Source organism: Mya arenaria, chromosome 3, assembly GCF_026914265.1.
Source record: "Mya arenaria isolate MELC-2E11 chromosome 3, ASM2691426v1".
Classification (NCBI taxonomy): Eukaryota; Metazoa; Mollusca; class Bivalvia; order Myida; family Myidae; genus Mya; species Mya arenaria.
Window position 1 is genome coordinate 79002479 of NC_069124.1, and position 22439 is coordinate 79024917.

At 37.1% G+C, this 22439-nt stretch overlaps 1 protein-coding gene across 1 annotated transcript; it reads right to left on the reverse strand.

Moving 5' to 3' along the window:
* Nucleotides 1–4825: 4825 nt before the first annotated feature.
* Nucleotides 4826–6113, reverse strand: LOC128226294 (zinc finger protein 391-like). Its single transcript, XM_052936174.1, has 3 exons — nt 5877–6113; nt 5461–5710; nt 4826–5304 (listed from the first exon to the last, which is right to left on the reverse strand). Exons 1-3 carry the CDS (start codon nt 6060–6062, stop codon nt 4826–4828), a joined length of 915 nt encoding a protein of 304 aa, XP_052792134.1. The 5' UTR covers nt 6063–6113.
* Nucleotides 6114–22439: the final 16326 nt, after the last annotated feature.

Sequence of the window (22439 nt, forward strand, 5' to 3'; positions counted from 1 at the left end):
TCTTCTAAAACAATAATGTATTTACTGTTTTTATGCACAAATTATCACTCTAAAGCGTTTTTTTATTTTATTTTTTCAAAAAAGTTGATCGAGCACTTCAGCGGCCTAGCGGCCTAGCGGCGTGAAGTTAGCGGCCTGGCGGCCTAGCGGCCTAAAATTGTTTCCTATTTCAAACCATGTATACATGCATTTTCTTTTAAAACAATGATATATTAACTGTTTTTATGCACAAATTAACACTTTGAAGCTATTAGCGATTTTTTCAAAAGTGTCGATAAAGCAGTTAGCTATTTCAAAGCATTAAACATGCCTGTTCTTCTAAAACAATGATGTATTTACTGTTTTTATGCACAAATTATCACTCTGAAGCGTTTTTCAATTCTTTTCCAAAAAAGTCGATCGAGCACTTCAGCGGCCTAGCGGCCTAGCGGCGTGAAGTTAGCGGCCTGGCGGCCTAGCGGCCTAGCGGCCTAAAATGGTATCCTATTTCAAAGCATGAATACATGCATTTTCTTCTAAAACAATGACATCTTAGCTATTTTTATGCACAAATTAACACTTTGAAGCTATTAGCGATTATCAACATTTTTTTTTTAAAAGCGTCGATTATGCAGTCAGCTATTTCAAATCATTAAACATGCCTGATCTTCTAAAACAATGATATATTTACTGTTTTTATGCACAAATTAACACTTTGAAGCTATTAGCGATTTTTTCAAAAGTGTCGATAAAGCAGTCAGCTATTTCAAAGCATTAAACATGCCTGTTCTTCTAAAACAATGATGTATTTACTGTTTTTATGCACAAATTATCACTCTGAAGCGTTTTTCAATTCTTTTCCAAAAAAGTCGATCGAGCACTTCAGCGGCCTAGCGGCCTAGCGGTGTGAAGTTAGCGGCCTGGCGGCCTAGCGGCCTAGCAGCCTAAAATGGCATCCTATTTCAAAGCATGTATACATGCATTGTTTTCTAAAACAATGATATATTATCTGTTTTAAGCAAACACTATCACTCTGAGGCGATTATCAACCTTTTTTTCAAAATGTCGAACAAGCAGTCAGCTTTTCAAAGCATGTGAACATGCCTATCCTTCTCAAAAATATGTTGATAATCGCCTCAGAGTGAAAGTCTGTGCATAAAAACAGTTAACATATCATTTTTTTAGAAGAAAATGCATGTATACATGCTTTGAAATAGGAGAGCATTTTAGGCCGCCAGGCCGCTAGGCCGCTAGGCCGCTAACTTCACGCCGCTAGGCCGCTAGGCCGGTAGGCCGCTGAAGTGCTCGATCAAATTTTTTTGAAAAAAAAACAAAAAAACAAAAACGCTTTAGAGTGATAATTTGTGCATAAAAACAGCAAATACATCATTGTTTTAGAAGATCAGCAATGTTTAATGCTTTGAAATAGTTGACTGCTCAATCGACTTTTTTGAAAGAAAAATAATATGTTGATTATCGCTAATAGCTTCAAAGTGTTAATTTGTGCATTCAAACAGTTAATATGTCATTGTTTAAGAAGAAAATGCATGTAAACATGCTTTGAAATAGGAAACCATTTTAGGCCGCTAGGCCGCTAGGCCGTCAGGCCGCCAACTTCACGCCGCTAGGCCGCTAGGCCGCTGAAGTGCTCGATCGACTTTTTTGGAAAAGAATTGAAAAACGCTTCAGAGTGATAATTTGTGCATAAAAACAGTAAAAACATCATTGTTTTAGAAGAATAGGCATGTTTAATGCTTTGAAATAGCTGACTGCTTTATCGACACTTTTGAAAAAAAAACTGTTGATAATCGCTAATAGCTTCAAAGTGTTAATTTGTGCATAAAAACAGTTAATATGTCATTGTTTTAGAAGAAAATGCATGTATACATGGTTTGAAATAGGAAACAATTTTAGGCCGCTAGGCCGCTAGGCCGCCAGGCCGCTAACTTCACGCCGCTAGGCCGCTAGGCCGCTGAAGTGCTCGATTAACTTTTAAAAAAAATTAATAAAAAACGCTTTAGAGTGATAATTTGTGCATAAAAACAGTAAATATATCATTGTTTTAGAAGATCAGGCATGTTTAATGATTTGAAATAGCTGACTGCTTAATCGACGCTTTAAAAAAAAAAATGTTGATAATCGCTAATAGCTTCAAAGTGTTAATTTGTGCATAAAAATAGCTAAGATGTCATTGTTTTAGAAGAAAATGCATGTATTCATGCTTTGAAATAGGATACCATTTTAGGCCGCTAGGCCGCTAGGCCGCCAGGCCGCTAGGCCGCCAGGCCGCTAACTTCACGCCGCTAGGCCGCTAGGCCGCTAGGCCGCTAGGCCGCTGAAGTGCTCGATCGACTTTTTTGAAAAAAAGTTGAAAAACGCTTCAGAGTGATATTATGTGCATAAAACAGTTAATTTAAAATTGTTTTAGAATAAAAGATAAAGACAGATATTCTGAAAAGATAAAAATTTAAGGCCGCTATGTAACTATATGAATAAAAAACCTTGATTTATCATTGTTTTAAAAAAAAAACGCATTAACAATTGCTTGGACATAGAAAAAATAATTAGGCCGCTAGGCCGCTAGGCCGCTAGGCCGCCAACTTCACGCCGCTAGGCCGCTAGGCCGCCAGGCCGCTAACTTCACGCCGCTAGGCCGCTAGGCCGCTTGGCCGCTAACTTCACGCCGTTAGGCCGCTAGGCCGCTAGGCCGCTAACTTCACGTACATCTAGTTTTGCCTAAAACCCGTAACGTACAATCAGTTCAGGGTCAGTTCATGTGATACTTGTACCGACAATTATAATATCATTATAACCTTTGAATGCTATATTCTTTACAATTTACTATAAAAGTTGTTTAAATCTTGTATGTATATTGATTTCACACAATAAAATTATATAAACCAAACCATAAAATCGCTTTAAAGGAAAACATGGTGCCTTAACTGAAGTTATGTTATACTTTGAATGATCCAATTTCAAGCTCCATTTGTTAGAGGGTTCGAAGCAGACCTTTATCAGAATGATATTGACCAGTAGTCCATCTTTAATGACCAATTAGTCACCCAAATCAGTGGTCAATAAAACCACACGAGCTCTGGAACAATCCTGTAATTCGAGGGTGTAGAACCCTCAGACGGCCGCTTCCTAATCACCCATTGAGCGGGTTATGTTAGCGCTATTTTTGAAATGAAAATAACATTACTGTCGGCATGTTGATATGGGAATGGTGCATTTAAATGTAACGCCATTTCAAAAAGTTTTTTTATCCAGCAACTTGTGATGTAAATTTGTCAGTTTTCAATCAAATATAGGTTATTACTTGTTAGGAATATTTTTCTTTGTTTCGTATCAGTTAATCAAGTATTCTTTTCTTTTCATTTAATCCAAAATACATGATATAGTTACTATTATAATAGTATTTAGACACAGCGTGGGTTGGTGTGGTAGTCTTTGATAAAGCCTATTAACATATATATGTACGTATCATCTGAAGCATTGTTGGCATTGTTGATCCTATCTTGTTTACTCAGAACCATTAATCGCTCATCACTCTTACATCGCTGTGATCTGTTATGTAGATATAAATCTGTGGAACCACTCAAGGTAAGAAAACCGCCCGTCCCTAGGCGCCCATCAACGACCAAGGGGTCCCAGGCGCTCAACACTGCGCACAGCATGACTAAGTCCGATATATGATTGGGTACAGTGAATTCGGCATTGCTTTATCCGGCTCCTTTTTAAAAGTTTACGCCTGTTTACGCTCATGTTATTATTGGGTGACCCACAGTGGGCGGATGGTGTCCACCTATGTCAGTGTCCGCTTTCTAACCTGCCAATCATTTTCACCCGATTTTTAACAAAATAATAACAATGTGTATGCTTTGTATGCTATGTTTGATAATAAGCCTGATCGTAAAGTATAGATCTCCAGAGTTACGACGCTGTTATTGTCAAAATTCTGACCAGATCACTTCTTACCAAACTGTCCTTGCCCGCTTCATATTTAGAAGGGCCCATTGTTTATTCAGTATTTACCAAACTTGGACATATAGTATTTGTTCGTATCGCGGACAAGTGCAATAACCAGTCTGATCAATTCAGTAGCTCAGTCACCAGTATGAGACTATAACTTCAGCACGTTCGATTGACGGAGGTATTAAGAGTGAGTAAAGGTATAACAACACTCATTTAAAACCAAAAAAAAAGAATTTCATTTAACAAAATTTAATATCAACTTTCGAAACAACATATTACAAGGCGACAAAGAAAAATATACAAGCAAATAGTGTCAGTTTGACAGTCTCTATAAAATATTCAGAAGGCAAGTGTTTCTTTCAAATACCATGTAAATACATGAATTGTGTACATGTACTACTCGTATATTTTTTTCTTTACTTAGATAACGATCGATAAGATCAGAAGGAAACATTTCATTTATATAATTATAATAAATGCCAATACAATTATATACACATAATTCAATATTAAACAAAAATAACACGAATATGTTCATTTTATAGAACTATGTACAGAATAAGTTGTGGTCCCAACCAGCCTTGACTAGAGAGCGTGTACGCACGCACACACACTATCACAGATTGTCCATACATATATGCGAACTATTACTAAATATGGTTTGTATGATATTTGAAAAAAAATGCAATTATACACTATAAAGTACTGTAAGTATGTTTGGACCCATTTTCAAAATCATGAAACAAATATACAGAATATATATAAGAAGTAAGTTGTGGTCCCTGCATTCGATGTTATCAAAGAAGTGCATGATAATATGCAAGCGGACAGAACATAGCACATTTCCCGGCAGTTAAACTCTTCATTGTCTTTATTTGGCAATAAGCTGTGGACTCCACTCTGACTTGAGTCCTGGTAAGGAGGCCTGGTACATCCGGTACGCAGCCTCGGGCAGGGGCATACCGGGGAACCGCGGGAACAGGGCGGCCGAGGCGGCGGAAGGGAGCATGTTGCTGTCTGCGGATGCGAAGTTACCGAACACCGGGAGGTAGCCGATGGGAATGTGGTCGTGGGAAAAAAGCCTTGCAGACGGTGGCGCCATCATCATGGCGGGATTGTAGGCGGGGTATATCCGGGGGTCGAAGAAATCCTTCGGGTTAGGCCGATCGGTTGATGATTTGCTGTCCTTGTTCGTGAGGGCGGATATGCTAAAGTCGCTCAGGTGTCGCTTCGGTGGCGGCGTGGTTTCCGGTGATAGAGAGCGCGTGCAGTCGGAGCACATGTCGGAGCTCGAGTCTTCCTTCTTTAGAAACGTCCTGCCGCAGGAAATACAGCTTCCCTGGGTGTCATCTTGAAATCAAACAAGGTCAGTGATGTTAATATTAAATTACTTTTAATAAATCCGGATACACTTCATCTATTACCAAACTTATCAGGGATAATCAAGTAATGCTTTAAACGATTGTTTTATGTTACTTCGTTTATAGTTTGTGAAAACAAACATACCTTCATGCGTTTTCATGTGAGTCTTGAGGTTGCAGTAGAGCGCGAACTTCTTCTGGCACGTTGGACACTCATGTGGCTTGTCGCCCGTGTGCAGCAGCAGGTGGTTCTTAAGGTTTGTCTGCTTGCTGAACCCGCGGTTGCAGACGTCACACCGAAACGGCCACGAGCCACTATGCACGTACATGTGAGAGCGCAGGTCGCCGGGAGTAGGGAACGACTTAGAACACTGGGTGCACTTGTGCGGCTTCTCCTGAAGAAATGAAACAAATATGTATAAATTGATAACTTTGCAGGTTTTTTTTGTATAGTTACATTAGTTTTTCTATGATTTTTAACTTCTCGGATCGCTTGTAAAAATAAGGTTCGGATCGATCGAATGATTGATTAATGAATCGATCAATTTACTGAGTACACACCTTGTTGTGGGTCATCTTGTGGTAGTAGAGGTTGGACGAGGCTGTGAAGCGCTTGCCGCAGACTCCGCACTCGTGAGGTTTCTCCCCGCTGTGTATGCGTCTGTGTGTGTTGAGGGAGGAGGATGTGGAGAACGCCTTTCCGCATACGTCACACGCGTGCGGCTTCTCTCCCGTGTGGGTCCGCATGTGCCGTTTCAACAGGGATGGTCGGTCGAACCGCTTCCCACACACCTCGCATGGCAGCCACGTCCGCTCGCGGTTCCGTCTCGGACGGAGAGGCAGGAGTGTGCTGGGAGGCGAGGGCGTCTGGTCCTTGTAGGAAGGTGAGGAAAGGCTGCCTGGTGACGTCATAGGAGACCTGGAGTTCGATGTCAACGGTGAAGTGAATGCAGACGAGGTTTCTGATGTGAAACTAGATTTTGACGGTGTCTTGTAGGATGTTAGGTTAAGAGGCGACATCTGCTGTGGGTATGTGATGTGCGGGGACAACTCTGGTTCCGAGTAGCGGTCCGTCTCCGGGGTGTCTGTAGTGTGAGAGGCCGGGCTGCTGTCGTCCCCATTGTGTGTGTCGTCACTGATCCGTGACTTGCAGTCGTCGTCCCGGGATAACGGTGACGTCAGCAATTCTCTCGACCCAGTGAACGGAATTGGCGATACTGATGCTACATCCGGCTCTGTCTTAACTGCAAAAAAGTTACTAATACTTAAAAAAAATGATTTACATAAATAACTTGAACTGTTTTCTTTGGATTATAGTTCTTACATGCGTTTACGATTTTGTGTAGCAGTATCAATTTCACTTTCACTTCCAGCACGCTAACGTATGAAATCCAATGAAACACAATTAGTTTGTATTCAATTGATATAATGAATTATGATATGTTTCCTAGAATAAAAATAAGTAGAATTTACCATTTCTAATATCTGGCGTCGATGAGGTGTCATACGATGCTTTGAGGACATCTTGTAATGTTTGCGAAGAGTCATCTCTGTGCAGATAAGCGACGATCTCTTCGTTCGGCAGCACGGTTCGTAGCACCTGGAACACTGCCTCGCCCTTCACGTGCACACCCACAATGTTGACGTCATCGACGACGTCACTGGTCTTCAAGAACCTTACCCAGTTACACTGACGGACCGGGCGACCATCAACGGTTGTTATTTCGTCTTGACTGCCAAAGTTGGTTCGTATCTGAAAGAGACAAGATCTGTAAAGTAAATATGCATGACTTGTTTGCTATTTCTATTTTCTTTATTATTATTGTTGCTAATGTTTGTTGTGACAGGGAGTCCTAAGCTCGTTTAGTCACTAGCTGGGACCATGTTTCCTAATGGACTGAGTTCCCATTAATTATCGTCCATTACGGGGAGAAAACGATTTAAAGTGAGCCTGAGATATCCTCTTTGATCAAAATTTGCCGCGGACCCTTAATTTCTTGGCGAGTATCAATTCCTGTTTTATTGACGGCGCGTGTCCCTTGTTAATAAATTTAAGACATAACAGATGCGCGTGTGTTAACGTTGCGACGAGTGATACTTCTTAAGACGTCAGTGATTAAATACAATTAACGCTGGTCAAGACTTCTGTCAAACTTTTTCAACGTTTAGTATTTACTTCATTTTTGTGCATATAGAAAGATTCACTTATAAAACCTCGTCAAGATGATAATCAGATAAATATTAAAAGATAAGATAATGTTCATCTGAGCCAAAGCGTGATATTTTTGCTGTATTGATACACTTTTTGACAATCATAATGTTTCAATGATTTAGCATACTGTTTTTTTAGTACAATACGACGACCCTTCGCTATCACTTTTTAAAAAGGTTCGAACAAAATAAAAACGTTGACATTAAGTCACCTATCTAACATTCACGTTGTTTTCCACCAATAACCAACAACATTTCAAATTTTATATGACTCTGAGGGCACGCGACTTGAGTGACGCGCAGTCTTGGATATTGCTCAATCACGCGCTGACAAATTGCACATGTCCAAGATTCCGGAGATAAGAGAAGTATTCCCTTGAAATTGAACCGCAAGATAAGCCCTAAATTAGTTTATTTTATGATTTTTCCGAAATAAATAGATTCTGATGACCACTAAACAGCGAGGGATAATGACTAAGTCATGCTGATGGAAAAAAATGTTTTGTCATGTTTAATCAAAGAAATGTTGTTCTCCTCTATTTGTCTATTATTTTCAATGAGGCAGACTATTTTGCGCCAAAATTCGTGTCATGATACAACTGCCAGTGCATTTTAATTAGCTAATGTAGATTCAGTGACCACTTAATAATGAGTAATTATCTATTACTTATGAGTATCACGTTTGGTCTAGAGTTAAACAAAGCATGCCAAATGCTGCTTATCAGGTGTATCATTGCCCCCATTTAGCACGGTGCCACTATATTTCACGAATAATTCATGCTCACATACCCAGTACCCATCGCCCCTGTGGTTAGGATGCTTATCAAATCATATATGCAATCAATTATGACATAACTTTTTTTATAGATTTTTTGAAGAGTTAAAACACTTCAGCCTATCTATCTGATCATGTTATCCAAATTTATCTATTTAAAATACATTTTGAACTAAAAAGACTTCATAAGTTATAAGCGACAATAGATCCATTGAAATACTATCATTGGTTGATGTGTTTTAAGTACTCATTACAAGATTGTATTTAAGTAAATCGGGCCAAACCTAATATTGCTGTAAATTCATGAAATGATAAACGAAAATTAAACTATCAAAAATAAAGTTAACAAATAAAACACGAACCAAAGCAATTATTGCTTTTCAATTATTTTTATAATAATTTCAAGCATTTAAGGCAATACTTAAAAAATCGTCGTTTCTCCTCCACGACCCATGTAGATTTTTTGACAGTCAGTCGTTCGATTAATAGTTTTTTTTTATATTTCTCTCCTCAAATTACAGATATAATGAAATTGTTACAAATAATTCTTCTTCGAACCTTGGTGGTACAAAATAAATAAATTTTCGCATACTTTTGAACAATAAAATTATTCGGGTCGAGCCGATATTTCTAAAAATGTTAATGATGTGGAATTATCCTGATCTCGAAGTCCTGCTAGTAGGTACCTTGACATCTTGATAGTTATTTGTTTCATAATATATGTACATGATTGTGTATTGTTGTAATCTGACACCCGTCCAGGTCCCTGGTTCCCGCAGAGCGCCCATGGATTGGAATACAATCACTCTGGAATCCTGGAGCTCCTCCCGTGAACCGAGATATGCACCCCGCATTCCAATCAGCATAATTGCCATTTATCTTATTATGTAGGTAATTTATTCATAAGAAACAGAATAGTTTATTTTTGACAGTTTTCATGTGAAATTATTGGGTAACAATATTGGGAATAACAGACTCGTCGGGCTTGAAAGAGAACACATTAGGAGCCATCTTTGACATGATTTACAGGAGGCCAAGACCCTCCAAACACCTTTCACTCGCAATCACTACTTGTCAAAATGCAATGAATGCCGGGAAATGCCTTTTATTACATGCTTTTTATTCTTCAAATCCCGATGCCTCTAGACTGGTCATACTGGTTTGATATATGACGACACTGAAGCATGTACGAATATTTTCAGAATTACATTAATGTTGTATTGTAACTAACAACCATGCGCTCAGTATTTCCTTACAGGATCCCATATTACTTTTACATTATTTCAATTTATTTAATTTCTGGTGGATTTAACAGAAGCGTTTGATTCGATTGCCAGTGTGATCGCCTGCTTAACAAAACGCATTTTACAGAAGCCATGTTATGCAATACACGGAAGCATCTTACAAGACAATTGTTGTAACAACAAAACATCAAATTCAGCGTTAGGACAGTGGGATTCACCTTTTATCGGATCAAAAAACATTCCAATTACAGCAAAGTCAGGGCCCCGAGCAAGGATGTCCACTGTCTCCATTCATATTTCCAATCGTCTTACATGTGATTTTAGATTGGTATTCCCGCTATTATCAGGACTTCAAATTATGTATTGTCATTATTTTGTAAAGAAGTAGAAAATGTTTACTTAAGGTGTTAAACGTAACACATACTGGGTTGCATCTTTAACAATTAACTACTTGTCGAAGGTGTGATGCAGACAAGATCAAAGGTTACATCGCGGCTGCTACTTTACCAAATTTGAGGTCAGATCGAAAGTGATCTTTAACAATACGGCAGGTACTTATTAGTAAATAAATCATACAGTCAAAAAGTTAGGAAAGTGTTATTAGCTGTCTGCGAGTTACAGTGATGAACAGTAAAAAGTCTGGTGGCCACATATTTAATTGTAGCACCTGCGGGTTTTCACTCTCATGCTCACTGAAAACACATAATCGCCATTTCCGTTTCTCATTTTGTACCGTCCACACCAAAAAGTGTTGTGAACTTATGATGACCTAACATGTACAAGTTCGACCATTTAACAGGAGAGAATTAATTCATAAAATGTTAAAATAGAGTCAGTGAGTCCTTTTTAAATATATTGCGTTTCCAAATAATAGAAACAAATATGAATGACAGTGACCAGAAAAAAGTTCAGCATTTTACATCGCTTTACAATATGATTACAATTACGGTTTTCGCGGATATTTAGGTAAAATTATTGGCACAAATGTCATGCAGGACCAGGATATCCCACTTGAAGTAGCTAGATTACCCAAGTGTTGAAAGATTGATCCGATTGAGTCCCATTTACCCCTGCTCGGTTATTGTGATAGGTACGCATCAGGATTATACGGGATTTACCGGCCGGAGCCCGGCGCTAGGGGTCACACTTGCCCGTGTCAGAACCTCACGCCTCCGCGGGCCATCCTAAGCCTTCTTCCGTTATAGTCTTACATACAGATAAAAAGATAATAATAGAGAAAAGTGGCAGCCTGTAATGACCACCTGATTGGATTTGAAATATATCCTCCTAATAACTGTTGGATTCAACACCATCTTATCATATAACATAGCGCATAGAAAATAGCGGGAAAAACGGTAATCCCAAATGTTGGTGATTTTCAAAATACTTGTAGGCAAAAACATTAGTTTCAGTTTTCAGAAATTATTGTCAACATAAATAATTAATATAATCGAAGATAATTCACTACCGTATAAAAGGTGCGGGGAAAACAGTATTTTTTCGCAAATCGCAGAATAATTTCGGGGCACGAACTTTACATCGCGGAAACTGTAATCAACATTAAATCAAAAATATAACCGCAGCTAATTGAATAACAAGCATACAAACTTAGTTGATTTGAAATAACTCATAGGCTGATAAAGCAAATGCCAAAAACATTTGATGGTATACATTCCAGGAATATGTATCCGTGGATACATGACACTGGCGCGGGATAATTTCGGGTTATTCGGCGTTCTGTGACACGCGTGTTTTGTGGTCTGGTTTATGGCCCTTATACGGACACCGACAAACGTCCACTAAATAAACATTGCTGCTGTTGAGAGTCCCCCCTTTTTATGAGCCCTTAATTTGCAAACATCAAAGACTAACAGTAGTAATAGATATCAATTAACGCACTGGCATGTTTTTATCAGACATGTACATGTACATGCAGGGATCGCCATAGAAAAATTTAACTGATTTATAGAATCCCGAATAAAATAAATGTCATGTATGCTTTGGAAAATTCGTTTGACGTACATAATCAAAATGGGATAATAATAATTGTAATAAGGATAAAGTATGTTACACATTATATGAAAAACAATATATATGAGTGAATGTATAGATGTTCATGGATAATGCATTCATCTAATTCATACTTATATATTATATGATAATTGCAGCCAAACAATATGAAATGAATAAAAATAATGTATATTAGTTTATGTAAGCGGCGTTTTCACTTAAACATTACAAATAAATAAATGACTTACATCTTCCGGACCAAGCTCTGTGATCTCGAGTCTGTCTAAGCGGACGGTGCCCTGGTTCGGCCGGAAGTGTGTTCCGGGTGTGAGCGTCTGGTTGCTCCAAAGCGCCACGTGCATCTTCAACATGTTGCTAGGGTTGGGGCGCAGCGTCAGCACGAGGCTGAGTTCCTCGGGTACCACAACACACGTGTCCATTGTGTAATGTTCACTTTCTCCCCCACAATAGTAAATATGTCAAGTGTATTGTCTTTGAGCGCTCTTATATAATTAATTTCAATGATAATTAATTTTGTCACTTACTCCGTTTATTTTGTAACTAAAAGATATGTTTATTTTTAATTTAAATGAACATTATTATTTTTTGAACTTTATTGCATTTATGATGCATATACCACTGCGCGTGTGCCGTTTGTGAATTTTTGTAGGCACCAACTTTTATTTTTTTCCATCAAACTCTCACTCTCTTAGATTACCGATTGCTAAGTCACACCCACTTTGCACCTATCGTTCAATGATATAACCCGGACAGTGGTCAAGTCTTTCTCCATTGGTCATTCCCGCAAGCGTAACGTGACGTAACAGCGGTCATCGCTCCGCCTACCGGCGATTGGCAGTGAATTCCTGACCGACAGGGTAACTAATTTGAAGCATTTGTAACTATTTAATATTGACACTATCTTTTTCTATCATTGAAATAATTGATTAACAAATAAGTTTGAAAAGGGAACAAGATCATGCATAACAGTTTAAACATCTGCCACAATGCTCACATTGCACAGGTCGATGAAATACGCGAAGTAAAATAAAATTACTTTTCATAAAGTAGTTTTACTATCATTATGTTTGTATATATATGACTTGGAAGAAATGAGTATTTTGGAGCATATTTTCCTTCAAAGTGATGGTTTGTCAATTTTATTCTTTAAACCGATGATCATTTCTTAGCATGGATGGTAAAATTCTCTACCGTATTTAAGACGTGCACCTGATACATCGGCGGGTTCCATTTCTCGTCGGGTTTTCTCATCAGGTTAACTATTTTTTAAGCAAGTTATGGCCCTTTCCCATCATCTTTTCATTGGCAATATGGATATGAACATCTTCAACGGTTTTGAGCTATGGTACTAAGTTAAAGCTATGCGCTGGTAAACGCATTTGCGTTATTTTGAGTGATGCTATCTTATCCCTTATTATTTTAGAAATTAGATAATATATTTCTGGTAGTTTCATCGATGTTTCAGATATAAAATGTCCTAATTTCATTTAAATTGTTTAGAAAATAATACATGTTATTGGTCTGCATATACAGTTATAAAGCCATGGCCTGGGCGTATGTGAGAATGGTTAGTGGTCACCAAGCCGGACAAGTGAGTTTCATCTCGGTACTCCAGTTTCCCCCACACCACACTCATCGTGCCAACGGAGTGAGATATATACTGTTAAAAAAACTTGTTTGAAAATCGTTGTAAAATAATAATAATTTTAAACTAATTGAAGTTAGTATTTAACCGAGCTCTTGAAATATGATTGGTTTATAGTAACTAATTTAAACGCTGATATAAATCACTTTCAAATTGATTTCATGGGCAGAAACTAGATCTGTGCCCCCTTTAAATGGCCAAGAGTAAGATCCAGTGATGGGGATCGAACCCACGACGACATTGTGTATGTCACTATGCGTGGTAAGAACAATGGTGTGTATTACTGTCCTTTGTCCAACCAATCAGAACATGTTGTCACATTTATGTAAAGGCGCCGTTTAAATGAATTTATTTGCAATCAAATTACTTTACAAAAAAATAATCTCTGATAAACTTTCTAAGTATGAGTCTTTATCATACATTCTTAGTAGATTCATAGCACTTCATGCCCATAAAACATGACAGATTTGTGATGTATCGAAAATGAATTAAATCAATGTATCATCCATTGAAAAACACACGTAGGAATGATTAAATGAGCAAAATTGTAAATGAAAACGTACTTTAATGTTCGTTCTATACGCACAAGAAGCAGATTTATTACTGGATGGAACAGCGCTGAATCTAACAACTGTCTTTATCATAATGAAATATTATTATTTTTATAGTTATAAAAAGATGATATATAAATAATAAAAATAAGTGTGGGTGTGAAGCGGGTTTGACACAGTTCAATACTCATATTATTTCCTGACAATATAGATATCTAAAGTTAAAGCCATGTTCCTACAAATCCGTAATGTGTATCGAATGTTTTTTTCCTGAAGGTACACGATAATGCAGAATCCACGGCCAAACTTGGACATTGAAAATGATGTTATGTTGACCGTTACATGTTAACATTCCTCGCATTGTAAAAGATCTATATCAAATTATGAGAACAATTTTATGGGCAATAATTTGACAAACCTTTGATATCAGCATTGATAATCAACATTGATCACCCAATATCGATCATCGAAGACGATGTATTTTCGCAGGTAAGGTGTCCATACAACAATAAAGGGTGGGAGTCGAACTATGTCGGAATGTTCCATCATATCTAAACAAGGGCGGTCGTATCAAAGCGCCCGATCTGTGGACGATATGATAGGTGTGAATTGGTAAACAATTATTGTGGAATAATGAAGAGTCATATCTATATTTTATGATTATTAACAGTCAATAAAACTGTCGCATCTTTAACGGGATTTCTAACGACAACGGTCCGTCAAACCACAATCTGAGGGCAAGTGTCTCAGAGAGGCAATATCATACCATTATCCATGGGACTTCTTTTTGATTAAAAAAAACCACCTGACAATTAATGGTGCCATAAAGTACAGACATACACTATTATTATGATATGAATTTAATAAGGGTAGATCACAAGTGATGCTAAGGTTGTTTTATTACGTATTATACAAAAGTTTCTTAACGAAAATAAACGTTTGTATTGTGTTTTTGCAGATCTTAAAAAGGCTTTTGATTGCATTTACAGACATGTTTCATGGTTTAAAATATATAAAACAAATGTTAAGTTTTAAAAAATTGTAAAAGATATGTGTGAAAAAGTAAATTCGGCATTGAAGTGTTATATAATTATTCTGATTTTTTTTCGAAAATGCCATAGCTTGAGGCAGGGTGAAGTCATGTTTCCTATTCTATATTTTTATAAAAAAATATTGATCATGCCTCATGTTATTGACGTTATAGTTAAACTACTATGGTTTGCAGACCGCATGGGTATACTATGTAGGTAACACACCTAATATATATTAGAAATTTGCTGTAATAAATGGAGTCTAAATGTCAATATAAGTTAAACAAAAGCCATGGTATTTCGTAAAATAGGTGGTCTGTTAAGAAATTGGAAGTCTTAATAATAACTAATTGGACTGAAGTTGTGAGTGAGTTCAAGTAATTGGGGACTGTTTTCAACTACACGGGTATATTTGCCACGAGCCATGAAAAACGAGTTGGAAAAGCCCTTAAGGCACTAAATGTACTATTGGCTAATTGTAACCAGTATTTTATCAAGCTAAACATTAGTTGTCAATTATTTGATGCATTTGTTGGCTCATTATTAAGTTATGGGTAAGAGGATTCGGATAATCAAAAGAAGTCGAGTGTATTCAAGTTTTGTAAAACAATTTTAAATGCACGTATCAATACTTCGAATTGTGCTATACTTTGGGAACTAGACAATCATCCCCTGTTTATATTACGATATCTTATAATTTAAATTATTGGTTCAAAGTTGTTGCATCAAAAATGTTATAATCAAGGACATGTATAATATGTCTGTTAAAGATTGGAAACGCACTTGTGTTATTGATGCTAAAGATATTCTAAGCAAGCGAAGCAATGCGTAAGTTTTTGAAAATACATTTGTACAAATGAACGTTATTGCACTTTTTGTAATTCCAATGATCTAGAAGATGAATTTTATATTAACTGTCCTTGTTAAGATGATATCAGAAGGAAATTCGTTCAGAAATATTTTTATGTTAGACAAAGCATGTTTACGTTTATAGAACTGCTCAAGTCTGATGACAAAAAATGTATTTACATTATCCAAATATATATAAAAAACTCTTAAACATTTTATGTGACATACTGTACTCACGTTATAAAAATGTATTCATATTCTATGACTATGTACCATGTGGTCAAATCAAATTCTGTTCTGTTCTGTTCTGTTTCTGTTTTAAAATAAGGCTATTGAACAAGTAGGTAAATCATAAAATACACTTGTTGACACTCAACCTGATACCCCTAAATCACAGTGGTTTTGGGACTCAATATTATTGCATGTTTTGTCAATGGTTCTGATTTATGCGTCAGGGTAAATATAATGAGTTTTGGTTTTCCAAGATTAGGCCCTGAATCGCTCACCTCTTACAGTCGACGGTGGTGTACAGTCATGCAAGTATGGTTCCTGGTCGATCTTTTAGAGAAAGTCTAATCGAAGCGTCATCTGCACAATAGCCGGCAAAATTAGAAAACGCAAGTTTGTGAGAGTTGCATAATCTGTCTGAAGGACGGTCCTGACTCCTACATGTCACGCCAACATGAAAGACTCCGGTCGATATTGTCACTGCGACATTCCAATAGTTTGCATTTTGCAATGTTAACAAGCCAATTTATATTTTCAAAACGACACGGGACACATTTGACTCAATTGCTAATGGCGAGCCGTGCGCTGACCCTTTAATCTGACGTTCATTGCATTTTAAAAGCAATGTTGAGTCAGAGGTGCGCCGGAATAGTCACCCCGAGGCGGAACCCAATTGTCCCCATCGTTAAGAGGGCGTAATTGTAGGAAAATATTGGCCGCACGAGGAGAAAGCTTCTTCACAATCTAATTAAAACTTGTTCACTGTTCATTACCAGTGATCGCTACTCTTTATTAATGGTCCACGGAACTTTATTATGCTTTGATGTGATTTCGATGACAATAGATTGGACAACAGTCGGTCAATTGTGAAAAGTGCCAGGACAACGCTTACTGGCGCGCGTGCCGTGACGTTTGTTTGATGACGTAACCGTTTACAAAAGATGGTGGAGTGAAGGGCGATCAGGCGAAAAACGATGCATAATGTACAGACTATCGGATTAACTATGCAAGCGGATTGCACCATCTGTCAAGTAATGAAAGCGAACTGAAATTTTCGGATGAAATCAACTTTCTAGGTTCCAAATTTGAACGGCGACGTGGAAAAACCGAGACAGTTTAGATTGGACGAAAACACAATAACGTGTTATCTGTTTCCTTATTTTATGTGCGGTAATGTCGATATAGAACAAATGATTTCTAACGGTATTCAATCATTGCATACATATTGCACTGTATTACATAAAGCCATCTACACATATAACTACATGTATACCTTTTCGAATTTCAAACTATAAACACAAATAAGTCAAAGCGCTTTGTTGCAGTTTCGTGTCTTTATCGTGCTACCGTGTTAGATGGTCATGAAACAGCCTCGCCAGACCACCGCGCTGCACACACTGAACTCAGTGTTCTCTCAACTTCAAGCTGTAGTTAGTTTACTCATTGCACTGTATTAATGAATTTGACTCCAATGAAAGAAGTCAAAAATTAAGATGGTATAGACTTGCGCAATTCAGCATTTATAGAAAGACTGGAACCAATACTCCAATATTTAGATAATACAACACACACATTTACATTATATGGAAACGTAAGCAAGCAAAATATTTTTTATTTATGCTGTTAACAAATCCTACTCCCAGAGAATATAAAACTGATATGCACCCTTTCTAAAAACAAATGAAATGATAAAGGATATTGAGAGCTAGCAAGAATGACAACTCAAATTGACAATTAGTAAAGAGGTTGTTATCTCCCATGATTTTGGTTGCGCATCAAAATGAGACAACACTTATTTCAACACTAATATTTCAAACATAAGCATCAACTCATATATATATATATATATATATTTGAGTAAGAATGTTGCAAAATAAGAAACGACAAAAACAACGCTGTTGATAGACAAAATGCCGATTTAATCATTCGCATTTGTTTGGCACAAAATGATAATAAATGGCATATCAACCGTTTTTCTCGGAGGAATCATTCATTTACCTCGTAAATGTCTATCATATGAACAGACAAACGATTTATTTGGTTTTAGATGCAATGTTTCGGCAGCTAAGTTTGAAAATGCGCAGAAAATACATATATTACAGAAAACAATATTTTTACTTCATGAGGTACATGTACTCACTATGTGAAGGCTGTAATTAAATCACACTGAATTCCGGTTATCCCTTGTAAAGGGTGGGTGTGCCCTGAATTGATGTAACGAAAAAATGAACATTACATTTTTGTTTTCTTGCGACGAATTTGCAAGTGAAATTTCATAACAGATTACGTAGAAATGACAAAATTATCTACGGTTTTTGATTTAATGCGATGATTTTGACGATCGCCAGATGTTTAAAGGACACTGTAAATGAAAAATAAGAACAGCTCCCTACTAGGCATTTCCTGCATTAGCTGTATACCAATTTTTGTATAAATAATAATAAAAAATCGCATTCCAACCTTAAGTTCCTTGTGTAATTGTTGATAAACGCGGTATTTTAGAAAACAAATTCATGACTCCAACAACGACAACGACACAAGTTAAACACTACATCAATATATGATTTCTTCGAATAACGCACCTGTTAAAAATAAGTTTAAACTGAATTGTCTTTATTTAATGTCTTGAAACTAGATTGGTCACCAATATTCTGAACGGCACCAACGACCAGGTATCAAGTGGTGGCCATTACACGTGTGCTTCACTGTTGGAATATACTATATAACACTTGATGAATCTTGGTGCGTGACATCAAAGACGCGGCTTATTATGTTTAAGCTGCACGCTCACAGATTGAGCTTTTTAAAAACTTTTTTTTATTTTTTGTATTGGAACGATCCGGTTTTTGCGAAAATCCATGGAAACCAGTTATATAAGACTGCTCACAAAAATAAGATCGCAGATTTTTTTTTAATTTAAGTTCGAAAATTGATGTTTTATGCATTTTTCTTAAACCGTTAGTTAATTAAATTTCGAACGGAAATATGAACATCTGCGATCTGATCTTTTGTCAGCAGTCTTATATCACTGGTTTGCAAATATTTACGCAAAAAAATGCTCTTTCCAAGACAATTTTTTTTTAAAAATTCAGCGAGTGAATATGTAGCGATTTGCTTTCCATTGACAAAGGGGAATAATCACTTCGTATGACCAGCGACCAGTCTAACTGAAAAGGCAGTGAATAAGTTTGTAGATCATCGGCCATTTTTCATTCTCGGATGCCGGTACATCAGTAGAAGGTGTTCGTAACATTTTAGATTATAGCACATAATAATTGCAGTGTTGTAATGTGCTTTTTTGTATTAATTAGTTGAACTTAATTGCCAGTGAAGCGAATTATTACACAAATAATTAAGATTCCCATGAGTAAAGTCATACTGTTTAACTGCTAAATGAAATAACTACGCGATCTACTTGCAGCGTAGTTAAATGTGAAGATTTCTAACATTGTGAACTGTCCATACACATCCGCGGTTGTTTTATATAGAAAATGGCCAAGGAGTTCCGAATGCGTTATAGACGCCTGGTTAACATGTGTTTATCAAAACATGTCATATATCAATTGTATAACTGTGCGCTGACATCAAAACGGATCCTTAACAACATAAGTTTTGGAAATTTGAAAGAAATGTGTTATTGATTAGCATTGACTTTTCTTGGAATCTAAAATATATCCATAGACCCTTGTTCATTGGAACTTATAGACTTGTATCCCTGACAAGGAGCACAAGATAAACATGGTTTCGTTTAAGGGGCTCATTAGACAGAAAAGTGATGAATTATCACTCACACCGCATTGATGCAGGATGTCAGACATATTTTAAAATATAAATTACAATGGATGATTTAATATTACTTCAAGTTGCCTTTGTTTCACTGTAAAATATGTTTCCATCCAACATGCCGATCACTTCTATCAAAAAAATAATTAAACTTCGAAGGAAAAATGCTCCAGAAACTACAATAAATAAACATCTATATCATAAATAGTTTTTATTAAGCCAGAGGGCAAGTGACTCTAGGACGAATAGACCATGGCATTAAAACGTTATTCTTAAAGTAAGAAACTACCAGAACCTGTAACCATTGAACTATTGCCCTGCCAATTATTTATTCAAGAGTTTTGCTACGATGGTTCAGCAAGCATTATGTTATACATCATGATGTAAGCTGTGTGAAGTTAGTTTAACATACGGCATTGGGCATAAGTAATTCAAAAATGAAATTCGTGCTAGCAAGAAAATGGACATTGGAACTTGGACATTCTAAAAAGAGTGTCTTCCCAGCACGCCATTGGAGATTGAACATTCAAAAATGTTCAAAGTCGTGCTTGCTGGAACGACATTTGACATTGGACTTTCAGAAATGAATGTCGCGTTAGCACAGCATTGGACATTCAAAAACGAATGCGTCGCCAGCACGAGATTGGACAATGAATATCCAATGTCATGCCAGCACGACATTCGTTTTTGAATGTCGAATATCCAATGTTGTGTCAGCATGACTTTCATTTTTGAATATCCAATGTCGTGCTGGCACGATATTCATTTTTTAATGTCCTATGGCCAATGTCAGGCCATCACGACTTTCATTTTTTAATGTCAAATGTCCAATGCCGTGCATGCTCGACATTTTGTTTTGAAAGCCCAATGTTCAATATCGTGCCAGCACGACTTTCATTCTTTAAATGTCCCAGCACGACGTTTTGTTTTTGATTGCCCAAAGTCGTCTCATCGCTACTTTCACTTTAAAATGTTAAATGTTGTGCTGGCTCGACATTCAAATCCCAATGTCCAATTTCCAATGTCGTGCCAGCGCGACTTTCATTTAAATGTCCAACGAAGTGCTTGCATGAGATTCAATTTTGATAATCCAACGTCCATTGTCGTGTCAGCGCGACTTTCATTTTTAAATATATAATGTCTTAACACTATGACATTTAAATTTTCAATGTCTAATTTCCATTTTGTGCCAGTGCGACTTTCATTTTTGAATGCCGAATGTCGAGCCAGCGACTCATTCGTTGTCCAATGTCGTACAACTTTTATTTTTGGACATCCAATGTCGCGCTGCCACGACGTTCATTATCAAATGTCTAATGTCCAATTTCGTGACAGAACGACTTTCAGTGTTGAAAGTCCAATGCCCAATGTCGTGTCAGCTCGACAATCGTGTTTCAGTGTCTAATGTCCAATGTTAAATCAGTGCGACTTTCATCTTTTGAATATCCAATGTTCAATGTCGTGCCAGCGCGACTTTCATTTTAAGTTGTTCAATGTCGTGCAGGCAAGACATTTATTTGTTCAATGTCCAATGCCCAATGTCATTACAGAGCAAATTCCCTTTTAAATGTCCGATGTTGTGCCAGCACGACTTTATTTTGAATGTCCTGTGTACAATTTCGTGTTGACACGACATTCATTTTCGAATGTCCAATGTCGTGCAAGAACGGAATTCATTTTTGAATATCCAATGTCCAATGTCGTGCCTGTATGACATTCAATTTAAAATATCCAATGTCGTATCAGCACGACATTTATTTTTGAATGTCGTATGTCGAGTGTCGTGCCAGCAAAACATTCGATTTTGAATGTCTACTGTCGTGCAAGTACGCTTGTAATTTTCCAATGCACAATTTCCAATGCCGTGCTGGCACGACGTTCATTTGCAAATGTCATTTGTACAATATCGTGGCACCACAACTTTTTAATGACCAATGTCGTGCCAAAACATGACATTCGTTCTATAATGTTCAAATTCCAATGCCGTATCAGCACGACATTCGTTGTTTCATAACCAATGTCCAATATCGTCCTGGTACGACATTCATTTTTGAATGCCCAATAAACAATGTTGTGCCAGCACGACTTTCATTTTAAATGTCCAATGTCGTGCTGGCACAACATCCATTTTTAAATATCCAATGTCCAATGATGTGCCAGGACGACTTTTTTTTTGAATGTCCAATGTTGTGCCAGGACGACTTTCAATTTCAAATATCCAAAGTCAAATGATGTGCCAGAAAGACTTTCATTTTTGAATGTCTAATGTCCAATGTCTTGCCAGGACGACAATCGTTTTTCAATGTTCAATAAACAATGTTGTGCCAGCACGACTTTTATTTTAAATATTCAATGTCGTGCTGGCACAACATTATTGAAAATAATCCAATGTTCAATCTCGTGCAAGCAAGACTTTCATTTTTAAATTGCTAATTTGTGCCAGCAAGACACTCGTTTTTAATGTTTATTGTCCAATGTCGTGCCAAGCGCCTTCATTTTAAAATGTCGCATGTCCAATCTCGTGCTTTAACATTCAATTTAGAATGTCCAAAGTCGTGTCAGCATGCTATTCATTTTTGAATGTTTATTGTCCAATGGCGTGCCAGCACCTTTTTCATTTTTCAATGTCCAATTTCCAATGTCGTGTCAGCACGACGTTTTGTATTAATTGTTCAAGGTCGTGCTGGCCCGACATTCAATTTCGTTTCGAATGATGTCCAAATTCCAATGTTGTGCCAGCAGTATTTTCATTTTTGAATGTCGAATGTCCTGCTGG

Coding starts and splice junctions, on each gene's coding strand:
- LOC128226294 (XM_052936174.1), bottom strand. CDS start 6,062: ATGCGGACCCACACGGGAGAGAAGCCGCACGCGTGTGACGTATGCGGA. Junction 5,711..5,876: donor ACAAGATGACCCACAACAAG/GTGTGTACTCAG, acceptor TCATTTCTTCAG/GAGAAGCCGCACAAGTGCAC. Junction 5,305..5,460: donor TCACATGAAAACGCATGAAG/GTATGTTTGTTT, acceptor TTTGATTTCAAG/ATGACACCCAGGGAAGCTGT.